Raw genomic sequence first — 14,317 nt, forward strand, 5'->3', positions numbered from 1 at the left:
GATGAAGACGTGATTGTGAGCTGCTGTCCAAACAGCAGAGGAGCAGAAGAGGCTTACCTGTGTCTGATACAGTTTGGGAAGACATTGAACCGGTGGAGGTCATACATTATCTAGCTAATGTATGACCTGTATGTTAATTACATTTAATTAACACAGTGTCACTAAGAACAAGTAGACTTCATGGCAGAATAGGATTAGGATTGAAGTAGATTAGCACAGGTGTACCTCATGAAGTGGTCACTGAGTGTGTGCTTTAAAGATTAATGCAACATTCTGTAGCCAACTGGGTGATGGATAAAAGATTATTTTCAAACAAATGTAATAATCTGTGAGTAAAATTAAAAAAAAAAAAAAAAAAAGCAGATCTTTCACATGGGCTACTGATTTCCTAAAATATTCTCTCCTGCAGTGATATCTAATGCGGTCAGATCTTAAATTGAGGGGAAAGATGCAGAAATGGCAAAAATAGTTGAGTTGGTAAGGCCGGGGGACATGGAGTGGATTTACTTGCCTGTTTGGTTTCAGCCTTTTTTTTTTTCTTCTTCTCTCACTGCCAGCTTGTAAAATCTCATTAAACTTGTTAATACTCTTAAACTGAGGAAAAGACATTGTATTTGCTGAATTCGTACTTGTATTCGATCTGCGGCGGCATGAGCTGCGTTGTGTGAGAAAGGTGTGCTGTGCTGCTCAGACTCATTTACACAAAGCTGAGGTCAAGTCTGCTCTATGCAAATTCAGACCAGCGACTGCAACAGGCCCCACGCTGATCATTTTTTACAGCTTGAGCTTCATGGGACACGAGTGTGGCCTTAAAATAGATAGGAAAACAGATGAAAGGACCTGAGGAAAGAGGAAAACAAATGAGAGGAATTGGAAAGGAGAGGAATGTGTGAAGGAGAGGATGTCAGTGGTGTAAGAGGAAGGAGAGGGGGAGAGGGAAGACGATGTGTTTGAGCTGCAGCACTGCATGAGGAGGCTGTGCAGTGTTGGCAGCAGATACACACACACACACACACAGACACACACGCACACACACACACAGGAGTGAAGATGCAGTCATTATTGACAAAAGCGCACACACACACGCACACAGTGGTGATGCAGCAATAATTAGTGATTCTGTTAGCAGTCTCTGTCCACACCAGCACTCTTACAGATCCAGTAAAAGAGTAGAAGGAGTGCTGTGACCTGTTTGTGCATGCATATTAATGTCTAGGTAGATGATGCCAGGAAATTATTATTTATCATGTTATCTTTAATTTACATCCCAAAAAGCATGATACAGCATTGGTCCTTTTTAAGATACCGTTATGTAACTGTTGTTTCTTGTTATGAGTAATATTGGGCTGTTTGTTGTTCCACACTGCAGCACCTTCCTTCTTGAATGAGTGCGCGCTGATTGATCACCTCCCACCCCTATTAACTGTTCTCTAGCTGGAGGAGGATATTTAAGTTTTTTTTTGTTTTTTTTTTCAAATCTAATCTATTGTTGTTTGACTCTGAAGAGGGCGCAGTGTGTGTTAGTCATTTGCACCCAATCATTAAACTCCTCAAGTGAATCATGCTCCAGTATTTGGGTTCAGTCGTCCTACTCTGAGAACACCAACCTCCGTTAGTGGAGGGGCTGAAGCGCAAGAGACTCAGTTTAACTTGAATTATTATTTCACTCATCTTTTTATAGTATTTTAGTATGATGAGTTTCTAAAAGATTATATTAATGACAAACAGCTTTATAAGGCAACACAGACAGACTAAAACCGGAGGATTGTTGTTTTGTGTTCATGCTCTTTTTGGGATTCAAGCGGTTAAATCCAGCACCAGTGAGTGAGGCAGCTCCAGGTGGCACCGTTTACACACCTCCAGTCAACTGTGACCGATGCGAGTCAGTCACACACACACACACACACACACACAAACACACAAGCAAAACTACTTTGAAATACATTTTTTTCCATTTTACAGTGGAAATGTGTTTTTTTTTCTCTGAGCAGCACCTTCTGTCACAGTCGTTCTGTCCCACACATTAAAGGGAGATTGCTCGACACAAATACACAATCCAGTGCGTGTTGGCCTTTTCGCTGAAGGGCACGTAAACGTTAAAATCCCTCGATGTACTTAATCCACATGTTTAGCAGGTTTGTTTGGACAAAAAGACGTGTGTTGACAGAATTCGACTGTAGCAGCAGCTTCACTTTTTTGCCCACCCACACTGTCTGATTCTGAAGTTTGCTTAAACATAATGCTGAAAAAATTAATTAATTAATCAATTAGTTGATTAGCAGAAGATTAATTGACTGTTTTGATTATCTAATTATCCTTTTAAGTTTTTATTTTTTATTTTTTTATGTGTAAAAATTATTCTCCAGTTGATTTTTGTTTTTGTTTTGTTTGCTTGTTTTGTTAGCATCTCCTGATCAGACTCAGAACTTTAAGTGTAGAGTCGTACTCATAGCTGCTCATAGGTAGAAACTTCAGCTGTTCACCGATTGGAATTGAGGAATAATGGTAAAATAAGAGCAGAAAAGTGCTAATAAACATTTCTAGAAGGCCAATAACCAAAGTAGCAGTGGTTTAACTGTAAAATTTAGATGCCTAGTTTCAAATTTATTTAAAAAAAAAACTCCAGACAAACACCATATAATATTTCCATGGTACGTAAATAAATGACACACGATTTATTGCTTTATTATTATCCAGATAAATCGAATAGATCCATCACTATTTGGTCTTAGCTCGATGCAAATTTACATCTTTTCTGAGGGCTTACACTGTGTTCTTAACCTTGTGATAAAAAGCTTCAGGATCTTGTTAATTTCACTCACGGGGTTCCAAAAACAACAGCCAATTAAGCAAAGTCCAGTCTGCCTTTTAAAAATCCATAATTGGTCAGTTTTATGAATAAACCCCACAGTGACTGTGCTGCAGGCAGTCAGAATTTGGTGCGCACACTGCAGGGTGCCATGGAGAGAAAACAAGCATCAGATGCTTATTATTTTTCCACTTTGTTTTTGAATCCAAGGCCTGATCGTACAAAAAAGGAAAAATAATGTGAACTTTGCAAAGTAGAAAAAAAAAAAACACAACAAAATAAACAGACCCAGAAGTCTCTGGAGCCAAGTCATGCTGTCACATGACACAAAAGACGTCATGATGCCCTTGAGAAAGGCACTTAACCTCTAGTTGTTCTCGTGTAGCTGCACAATAGCAGTCCAGGCTGCTAGGTGTGAATGAATAACAAAGTGCAGAGAAACATAATGTCGCTCTGTCCGCTTTTTTTGTTTTTGGGGTGAAATTTTTTTTTTTTTTTTCACCCCCACACAACACCATCAGAATCAAGTTGGGTACACAGAGAGATATGATGCTGAAGGAGAAAAAGCAGGATTTTTATGTGTGGTCCCAGGGATTACAGCAATTAAGTGGTTTAATGAAAGCTGTTAAATTGACATGAAAGAAAGTGCTACAACTCACCACAATGGTCTGCAGATGGTAGAAGAGCAACTCAGAAATCTCCCATGGTGATGCCGCATCATTTGTGTGTGTGTGTGTGTGTGTGTGTGTGTGTGTGTGTTTGTGTTTCTAGTCACACAGACTTTTGCATAATTGATGTTTTTATTTCTAGAGGTTTCGCATCTAATTTCCCCCTTTTCTCCCTCTCTCCTTTTCTGCCTCTCCCTCTCTTGCTTCCTCCCTCTCTTCAGTCTCAGGAATGCACTGAATGTCCTTATCTTTGCCCATGCAAACACAAGGGTGAGCCAGCAGCAGAGGTTGAATTCCTCTGCAGATCCCAGGCAGACAGGCCGCACCACACACTGGCATCTAGACAGCCTACAGCCAAAATGGCTCCTTACTTTAACTGTAAGATCCCCCTGAAAAGACACTGAACCAGATTGTAGACCAGTTAGTGTGTTGAGAGTAAACACCAGTCATGGTAGGAGAAATGTCAACATCTACATTTGACTATTTTAGATGCTAAGTTGATTTTAAGTTTTAGGAAGTAATTTTAGGAAGTAAAGTGTGACCTCTAAATGTTTATTCGATACAAGACAAACTGACTGGTTGACACTAATGATGCATATTAGCCATCTGACTTGTGATAGCTGTTACAGTATGTGTTGTCAGTGTTGTTTTTTTGCTTTTGTTTTTTTTTTTTAAGCACAACCATGATTGTTTCCTAATCTTAAGCACCTGTTCATCATTGTTACAGTTTTGATGAATGTCCCCTAACCTTACCTTATTTTTATTTTTGCCATTTTTATCTTTGACAGTTCACAGTGCACAGGTAGACAGGAAGTAAAGGGAGAGAGACGGTTCTAGCAAGTTGTTGTGGTTATGTGGCATGTAACCATTCAGCTACCATAAAGTACTTATTTTAACCCAAACCATGATCTTTGCCTAAATTTAAACAAGTCATACTTGTGCTTAAACCAAACATTATCCACAGTTCTGTCACATCACAAAACAGATTTACTGATTAAAGGCATACACAAATTCTGTCCCTCCTGTCAATAGAAATGATAAGATAAGGAAATGCGTATTTGTGTCGTTCCAGAGGGCATGGACAAACAATATATTTTGATGTTTGATTTGAAGGAGCTGTTTGTCCAACACAGAGGTGTTTAATTTGTCCTACACGGAGCACTAAATAAGTGGGGTTCAATATCAAACAATTTCAGATATTTTTCATTAGCAGTTAAGGGGCATTCACAATCATGGGGCGAAAAATGTGTCATATTACAATATTAATAACATCAATGTAGTTACATCATGTCTATATACAACAGCAAAACAAATGGCTGACGGTGAAAGTACCATTGCTGCTGGCTCTGCTGTGGAGGAGTTGGTTTTTAAAAGTGGAACAACTTTGGTAGAGGATCTCTGATAAAATTAACCTGAAGGGAGAAAGAGCAGAGAAGCGACATTACACAACAAAGGCCTCATATGCCAGCAACTAATAATTCTACTGGCCACAAGATGATACATATCAGGATCTGTCTGGTTCAGCGCAGGTGACAGTGATTGATTTATTGATTCTTAGATTATTTTTTTTTTCAAGTTGGAAAAAGCTAAAGTTCAGTCTGTCACAATTAATTAGGGATATAAGAGGAAAAAGGAAGAAGAAGAAAGCGAGCAGTCAGACTCCAGGCTAAAGTTAGTTTGATTACCATTGGCTGGACAGGTTGCCATGTTGTTATCACTATCATCAGTACCATTTTCTTTCATTAACTAAGAGATAATTAAGTCTATCAAATGTCAAAATAAATACAAATGCCTGTCTGTTTTACAGACGAAACAGAAGTCACCCTCCACCTAGCCTGCTTTCATTCCTCAACACACACACACACACACACCCAGACACAGTATTTTCTGTGTGTGTCACTTACCCAGACGGCCTGCCTCTAGATGCACACAGCAGCCATTGATACCTCCACACAATACACCCTCACAGGCGAACACATGGGATCACAATGCTGTGGCTGCCATAAACGCTGCTTCACGTATGCCTTTGCATAAAATTACAATGACAAGTGACAGACAAAAGACTGAGCTGTTCACTGTTAGCGTCCATGCAGGCAGCAATACACATTCACCCCTCACAGGTCTAAATGGATTTCCTTGCATCACACCAGAGTACAATGCTTGGATAAGGAGGCCTGGCTGAGCTGCAGGGGCTAACACACACACACACACACACACACACACACACACACACACACACACACACACACACACACACACACACACACACACACACACACACATATAGACCCACACACAACTCAACACTGATTGCTCAGGTTAGTGAGAGGAACCACCTTCTATTGTTTAACAGAGCAGATGACTTTCATATATTTCACAGTGTGACCCAGACTAAAGTGATATTGTTCTCTTTACATGGCACCGCCTGCACATCACAGTCTCACTTTCACTGTGTGGGTCGAGTGCTAATTTAACACAGGAGGGTGGTACATGCTCTGACTAATAATTAACATCAGCATTTCCTCAGTGGCTTCAGGTAGCGGTGGTGTAAATCACTCTTGAATTTCGTGCCTCTGAGGATTGACCCTTGAAGCAAATTTGTTACATTGGGATATAGAAATTAAAATTGACTTGACCAAATGTTTGTAGGACAGATGCTTTACTATGTCTTCATTGGCTTGGGCAAAATACCCAACCAACCCATCCCAAACAGGAAATGGCCACCATGAACAAAATGTCAGACTGAGCCATGATCTAATACAAAGTGGTCATTCAGAGTGAATATGAGGATAATGTTGTCCAACTTTGGCCCTAGAATACACCAGAAATGTGTCTTTGTATTTTGGGGCAGAGTTTTCCTCTAATTTTATTTAACTCAGCCCTGTAGTGTTAAAAATAAACATTGTTCTGTGGATGCTGTAACAGGCTAAATCCATTATTTCTATATTATATGGGTGATATTGTTTTAAATTGGGTGACATTACACGGTTAGAATATGGTTTTCTCTAGCATTGGTAGTATTGTTGTTGCTGATAGAGCAGCACCACTAAACAAATACAAAGGAAAGACTGGAGGATCACTGCCTTTGAGACATTTACCTGATCTGATGCAAATAGTTTTTTCCCCTCAATTTGAGAGGAAACATTTACTATCCCAGCTTCATCTCTGTCTGTGTAAGAACACATAATGGTTCATTCCACGATTATATTGTCACATCCTATTTCCTCCACCACATCTGCTGCGAGCCGTCAGCCACAACAATGACTATACAGGATACTGTAGCGGCTATACTTTGTCAGAGCCACAAAAACAGCCCTACAGCTGGAAGAGCTTCATTACATCAGTTTCCCCCTGCATCTATGATGCATCACACCTGACCCTGAGCCGCTTGAAAGTTCCTCTTTTTACTATTAATATTTAACTTTTTTTTTTTTTTCTGGCAAGTTGTAAAAGTGTAATGATCTCATGGACAAGATTCAACATCATATTTTTTAAAACAGCCACACAGCCAAATGAATAAGATGCGTTTTGAATTTTTCATTGTATTCATCTCTGACGGAGATTGCTGTCTTACTGCATTTATATAATCACAATCACATTTATATACTTTAAATTTATATTTTTGGGCTGCCAGCTGAGTGAAAACCCAGAGTTTTTACAGTCTGCCTAAATGACAGACTGTCCAGAGTTTTTGAGCCTCAACCCAGACTTTGAAAAATCCCAGCCCGCTGGATTTTAAGAATTGAAATATATAGATCGTGTCAGATTTTTCAAAAGCTGCCTTTTAAGGGATAACAGCTGCACTGTCCTGCACACACACACACACACACACACACACACACACGGTAAACAGGTTACACCCAGGACGCCGTAGCATCTGTTTTTATGCAGCAGCGAGAGGCTTAACTTTTTTCTGAAGAGGTTTGGAGAGACACAATTATGATTAATGTGAGTGTGTGGACATGGTGGCATGTTGATGCAACAATTAACACACTTAACACACACACAGGCAGACATACACATGCTCACATGCCACTGCACTTTTTCCCCAAAATTGAATTGTGAAAACTATCTGAGACAGTTAATTGAGACTGGGATGAAATAGATTTTGTTGTTTTCTTTTTTTTTTTTTTGAATTAAAAACCTGTGACCTTTTCAAAATAAAATAAGAAAATGCAGCACATCTAAACAAGATTAGCTGCTGTGAGTTATCAAGGTCAAAGATGTGTGAGATGTTTTTTAATTACAATCACTGCGAGTGAAACTAGTGCATCCTTTCTAACCTTTTGCCCACTCTACGACTAAAAGTCAACTGTGTAGGTTTCCCTTTGCTTCATCGAACGCTCCCTGTTTTGGATCTACAGTTACAGCTCAGTCAGCTTGGACGAGCAGTCTGTGTTTATCATGGAAAAGTGAGCAGTCTGGCCGTTAAATGCAAGCATCTTTCCTTTTGCAAACACTCTCTGGGAAACAGATCATAAACATGTTGTTCAATGAGACCAGTGGAGCCACAGTGTCCCTTTATATGTGGTCTCTTCTGTCCGCTCAGACTGCTATTGTAATTAAGATGCTGACAAACAAAATTCAGCCGCATTCATTGCCCCGATGAGGATTAGGTTCACAAGGCCAGGTCATAAATTAGTTCATATCAGTAGTAGGTAGTGTCTTTCAACTGGAAGTGGTACAGTTGTAAGGCTGTTGTTAGGGAATAGGTTGTACCTTGCAGATTGTACATGACGTCAGTGTTTTGTCTCCTCAGGTCCTCAATGCCCAGAAAGCGGGGTACAAGGCAGCCATTGTTCACAATGTGGACTCCGATGACTTAATCAGCATGGGATCCAACGATCGTAAGTTGCCTCCTCCTCCTCCTCCATCACCAACACAGAAGCATTTAGCATCTTACACAGCTGCCTGTTCATGCAGCTCTCTGTTGACAGAGGATGTACCTTTGTTTTTGTCTTCATCTGTGAGCCTGAGGAAAAACAAGGCAGCCTTACAGTCAGAGCCATTTAAAGTCCCAAGATGTACTTGGGGAAGGAAGTGATGCCCCACAGCACCAAAGCACTCCCTTCCTATGAATCCATATTGTCCCCGCTCTAGCCCATTTTGTGACATGATAGTGTTTGGGGTTTTCTTTCAGTTAGGTCTTGTCTACTATGTCGGTCCCCTTTTTACCCTTGAGGGGCTGCAGCAGAGTCATAAAGTATCCAGGAGGCTTCATGACCTGATTGTTGGAGTAAATCTCACAAAAGCAAGATGTTTCATTTACTTGTTGAGATGTTTCACCATGTCACTTTAGGTGTCAGTCTGCTTTAGCCCAAGTGTTTGTTGGATAAAACTTAATGTAACAGAAGACTAGGACAACCTGCAAATATTTACATTTGAGAATCTGGAACCAGTGGGTTTTTGCTTAAAAAAAAAAAAAAAAAAGACCAAACAATTATTGAGCAATTATCAAAAAAATAAATTCTGTCGATCAACAAATTGACTTATTGGGGCGTCGAGTTGGTTGAGCATCCGCCCCATGTGCAGAGGATAAGGTCCTCGCTGCAGTTGGCCCCGGTTCAAGTCCCGCATCGGACGGCCCTTTGCTGCATGTCATTCCCCCTCGCTCTGCCTCCCCATTTCCTGTCTCTCTCTACTGCACTGTCAATAAAGGCATAAAAGGCCCAAAAAGATTATTAAAAAAACAAAACAAATCGACTTATTGTTGGACCAAGTGTACGAAAGCTGAACTGAGCGAACACTTCTCAGCAGATGAAGACTATTCTTTTATTTATCTGATAACAGTACATTCATTTGTTTTAATGTCAGGTTGAAACGATATGTTTCAAGATTTGTAGTATTGATATTCTGTATCAATAACTTTTTGTGTTTCCACGTTTTAGTGGATGTTATGAAGCAGATCGATATTCCCTCTGTGTTTGTGAGCGAGGTGACTGCCAACTCTCTGAAAGAAGACTACACCTATGACAAGGGGTAAGTCTAAACCCAAATCTCATTTTTCTCCCCATCAGTATAAATAGAAACAGTTTCCTCTTCAGCTCTCCTCCCGCTTCCCCCTTTAACGATTCCTCCGGTGTAACATCGTGAAGAGATGGCTGCTTTTATTCTGCTGGCTCACTCACAACTGTCTGTTTTCTCCATTCTCTGTTCTCTAGCTATGAGTTTAATCTAATATTATTGTATAATGTCTGCACTGCAATATATCAAGGCAGAGGATTTGTCTTCTCATGTGTTGTCACTGCTGCTGAGGTGATAATCCGGTAATGAAATGTCTCAGCCTGTCAGAAGAGCCCAGAGAGTCACAGCATTAAAGTCCCATTTCTCCACTTTCAAATCAGCCGTTGTGTGTGTGTGTGTGTGTGTGTGTGTGTGTGTGTGTGTGTGTGTGTGTGTGTATGTAGTGTAGTGTCAGATACCATCCAAATACATGAGTGTTATTCCCAAGTCTTTTGCAGTCAGAGGAATGAACACCAAACATGGTATTGGCAGAGTTTTGTAAGTCTGGACCAAATTAGCTGTTACAAATTTGACTGGAGCAGAGATACCCTGCAGAGGGAGTTCTGTGAGCAGAAGCAGAGCCCTGTATCCCTTTAATTAACTGTGTGAAATGTCATTCTGCTGATAGAGGAACCTTTATGTGAACAACACTAAAAGGAATATCTTAAATGTGGCAGCCCACAACAATGAGGAAATGTTGCTCTAATTCAGTGTCACTGTCACTCAGTGGCTCAAAATATCTGCCATATGATCTTTTCCTCACCTGACAATGGCTCTGATTGTTTTTTCTTTTTCTTTTTTTTTAGGGGACATGTGGTTCTCATGCCAGACTTCAGCCTGCCACTGGAATACTACCTGATCCCCTTCCTCATCATCGTTGGAATCTGCCTCATCCTCATTGTTGTGTTCATGGTAGGTACATTTAAGTATAGTAAAACGCCTGAGAACTTTCAACACAATGAACTTCTGGCTTTTACGTTTCTATTTAATCACATTAGAAAAAGTCCATTTTGAATCTGAACTGGTTCTTTGTCAGGTACCAGACTTGAACCTGCAACTGGAAGTAGTACTTCTTGTCCTCTCGTAACAGTGTTTCTTTGGGAGAAATCACACATAGTTTTTTCCATCCCATTCTCATGAACGTGATATCAGGAACTCCTTCAAATTTAGCACAAACATTCACTTGGACTCAAGGATGAACTGATTAGAATTTGGTGGTCTGGGTTCAAAGGTCAAGGTCACTGTGATCACATAAAACAATTTTTTCGGCCTTAACTCAAGAAGTCATACGCTAATCATAACACTCTTTATCAGAAATGTCTAATTGGATAAAATTATGACGTAATGACATTTTATATGCAAAAGGGTCAAAGCTCAACTTCACTGTGACAACATAATGTTCTGCAAAAACACTTCTGGACGTCATTCAGTGCGGTAACTCAGGATGGGGAGATTGTGACCATATTTCACATTTGGTGGGATACTGAACTGGTGACACTAATCTTGGGTGCCCACCTCTCAATGAACTTGCACACTACTACAGTCAACATACAGCAGAGCAAGAACAACACAGCTTAATATAGTCAGGTCAAATCAATTATTATATTTATATATCCTTATATCACAAATCAAAATCTGTTCAAAGGCTTCACTACACATATTATATGAGGCGGGGACGTAAAATGCAACTTGACTGATTGGACTCAAAACCTGGACAAGAAAGGTGTGTGTGTGTGTGTGTGTGTGTGTGTGTGTGTGTGTGTGTGTGTCTTTTGTGTACTGATTTATAAGGATTTTGACAGTTTTCTCTCTGTGCTTAGATCACCAAGTTTGTCCAGGACCGACACAGAGCTCGGAGGAGCCGTCTGCGCAAAGATCAGCTAAAGAAACTTCCAATTCACAAGTTCAAGAAAGGTAGGGAAGCGGTCGCAAATATTTCAATTTGCAGTTACTGTAACATCGAAATTGTACTCATTTATAGTCTGGAATGAACATTTGGGGGCTGTTTGGTAATTCAGAGTTACAGTTTATACTGTGTACTGATGGGTTTAATAAGTAAAGCTAGTTATGTGCACATCTATAAAATCTTGGTGGGATAGATGCTGGATGCCAAAAAGTAAACAAGCACACAGTGGAAAAGTACCTGTAACCGAGACAGAGCTCCCTTAACTTTTTATTAGTTTTGACCCAACAATACTCTTCCTCAGGCAAAAAAAACAAATAAAAACATTGCTAATAAAAACTTCATGAAATCTCTTTCCGTGAGCGAAACCCTCACACTCTACTTTACCAGGATTGCCCTGTCTTCCTGAAACAACGGTTCGAAAATCATCTCTGTCGGCCTGATCCGTGCTAACCTTCGACCTCAGACGCTGTAGAGATGCTATTTTGCCCTCGTGCCGTGCTGCTGTTTCTCACATGATTCGGCCCAGAAGAGAGTTGTCATCAGGGGAATTACGACACATCATTCCTCCCTCGAGCTCTGCACCTCGTAGCTAATCGGATTAATATGGACTTCATTTTTCCACAAAGCCCTCTGTGGCAGATTAGAGCTCCTCTCTGTTGAGACTGGACACATGACTGATGGTTTGGAATGTAGTCTCGGTCATGCCAGGGGTTGAAAGTTAAGTGTATTTTGGTTTTTATCTCAAACCTGATGTACAGTAGGTGTTGGCTGTGAATAGGACAATAACAGGGAGAATAAAGAGGAAATTTGATGAGGTAAAAAGTGTGAACTAAGTTGAGTGATTCAACAGATCTCTGCTCCCCCTCTGTCTTGGTGCAAGGGTCACACTGGCTATAGCATTGTTTTGCAATGCAAATCCTCTTTGTGCTATGATCAAGTGAGTCTTGTCTGTGTATTTAGAGGGTTTTTTTTTTTTTTTTTGTCTGTTGGCTGTGTTTCCTCCGGCAGCTGTATTTTGCAGACTGGAAAGCCTCTGACTACAATCAGCTGTGCAGAGGGAAACACCAGGGAGCTTTATAGACTACGGGTGGTGCATAATAAGTAGCCCCCTTGCAAAGCTGCTAATTGAGGGGGTTATGAGCCGAGCTGCTCCTCCCCGCCTGGCAGTAACAGATGCACATGCAACACACCAGCTAAAAGCAGCGCGTGTTGCTCAGATGGCTGTTTTTTTGTCACGTCAGGCTCTGTGGTTTGTGTGCTCCGGTGGTTGTGCCTACGAGCGGCGCCCACTCTGACTCAGGGTTTCCACCAGGCACTGCTACAGTCGACCTTGGCCTCTACGGAGAGTTCAGATGTCCAGGAAACTGCCTCCGGGGCGGCGTCTGCGCTCCTGTGAGCTGAGTCAGAGCGTTTGGTGACACAGGAAGGGGTACTCCAAATCTCTACCTAATCATCTTTTAAGCCCTGTGCTCTGGAGCAATGCTAGCTTGGCAAGGAAGCGAGTGCCCTGGTTTTAGCATGGGAGGGTGGTAACAAGAGAGCCTGAGATCAGTGGGACAGTGCCTCTGTTGGGGGTTGTTGTTAGAGATTGAGACCTCCAATAACAGGAATAGCTTCTGTAAATATTCTTTTATCAGTGGCATAGAAATTAGATTAATATCTGACCGCCACCAAAAATATTGGTATTAACTGATTAACCATGGGTTCAGTTGCTAGGAGATATTAGGCGTGCACAGGAGATGCTGATTGCTTGTTTTTATACCTTTGTGTGTTTATACTAGAAGGTTATCTACAGTCGCTTAAAGGGGATGTGCAGCATGAGCACGGAGGCATATGTGAGAAGATTTTAACTGCCTCAAGTGATGTCATCTGAGTCAGTGTCGGGTCGGAGGTTTAAAAATGAAAAAAATCCATTAGAAAGAAGCCAGACCTCTGTAGTACCCTCATCATCCCTGCTTAATGCTTGAGGCTCCGTTAGACGCTACTGACATAACACACCAGAAACTCTGACTGAACTGTCGGCAATTGAGTTGCATTGTGGGTAATGAAGGTGACAGCTTTGGACAAGAAGAAAAAAGATGATATGATGAATAGATGGTTGTGAGTCCAACAACGTTGCAGAAGTGCAATGTTAAATCAGTGGAGTAGTCTTATAAGATAATTTGGTAAAATCTGCCCCTGTTTGATGAAACATGGACTGATGTGGTCGTGGGGCAACAAAAACAACCACAGGCTCACTGTACATCTCTATATACAGAGACAGTGACAAGCTAGAATCACAAAGCTCATCAGACCACCAGTGGTCATTGTTTACGGCGTGCTGACTGTGATTTTTTTTTTCTTCCCATAAGCCCCATGTTGTGACACATTCGGAATTTTTAGCTGTGGCATTGCTGTGGGACAACTCAGTGCCACACAAGTCACTGTGACACTCAAGACTTGCTGCTGTTCCAGTTCCCATCCCACCAAGTTCTTGGGCAGCATGCCTGAACTTGGGGTTCATCAGTTCGCGCGTGTGTGTGTGTGCGTGTGTGTGCGTGTGTGTGCGTGTGTGTGCGTGTGTGTGCGTGTGTGTGCGTGTGTGTGCGTGTGTGTGCGTGCGTGTGCGTGCGTGTGTGCGTGTGTGTGTGTGTGTGTGTGCGTGTGTGCGTGCGCGTAGCACAGAGTGGGAAGGATGCCTAATGGCGCCCTTGGCCTCTGGTACAGCGGATAATGCTGAGCTTGGACTCCGGGGGCTTTGAACAGATGCAGCCACAGTGAACGGGAACACTGTGATGCTGTGTTGGTGCTGCTTTTAAAGCTGCAGCCTTACATGTGTTCAAAGTCTACAGCAAAGATCACAGAGTTTCTGTTGTGGCTTGTGATGTTTATATTTATTTTTCTCTTTAAAGTCTTTTTTTTTTTTTTTTTTTTTTTTTTTGAAATGATGTT

The 14,317-nt window shown here is 41.2% G+C and overlaps 1 protein-coding gene across 1 annotated transcript in view; it reads left to right on the top strand.

The window, feature by feature from the left end:
* The window catches only part of rnf13 (ring finger protein 13), a 41,443-nt gene that overhangs the window by 20,696 nt on the left and 6,430 nt on the right, over positions 1–14,317 (top strand). The window contains exons 5-8 of the mRNA XM_056378709.1: positions 8,237–8,324; positions 9,366–9,456; positions 10,287–10,392; positions 11,301–11,394. Of these exons, the coding sequence (XP_056234684.1) occupies positions 8,237–8,324; positions 9,366–9,456; positions 10,287–10,392; positions 11,301–11,394 (379 nt within the window). The remainder of the gene's footprint in view (positions 1–8,236; positions 8,325–9,365; positions 9,457–10,286; positions 10,393–11,300; positions 11,395–14,317) is intronic.

Source organism: Seriola aureovittata, chromosome 6 (genome assembly GCF_021018895.1).
Source record: "Seriola aureovittata isolate HTS-2021-v1 ecotype China chromosome 6, ASM2101889v1, whole genome shotgun sequence".
Lineage (NCBI taxonomy): Eukaryota > Metazoa > Chordata > Actinopteri > Carangiformes > Carangidae > Seriola > Seriola aureovittata.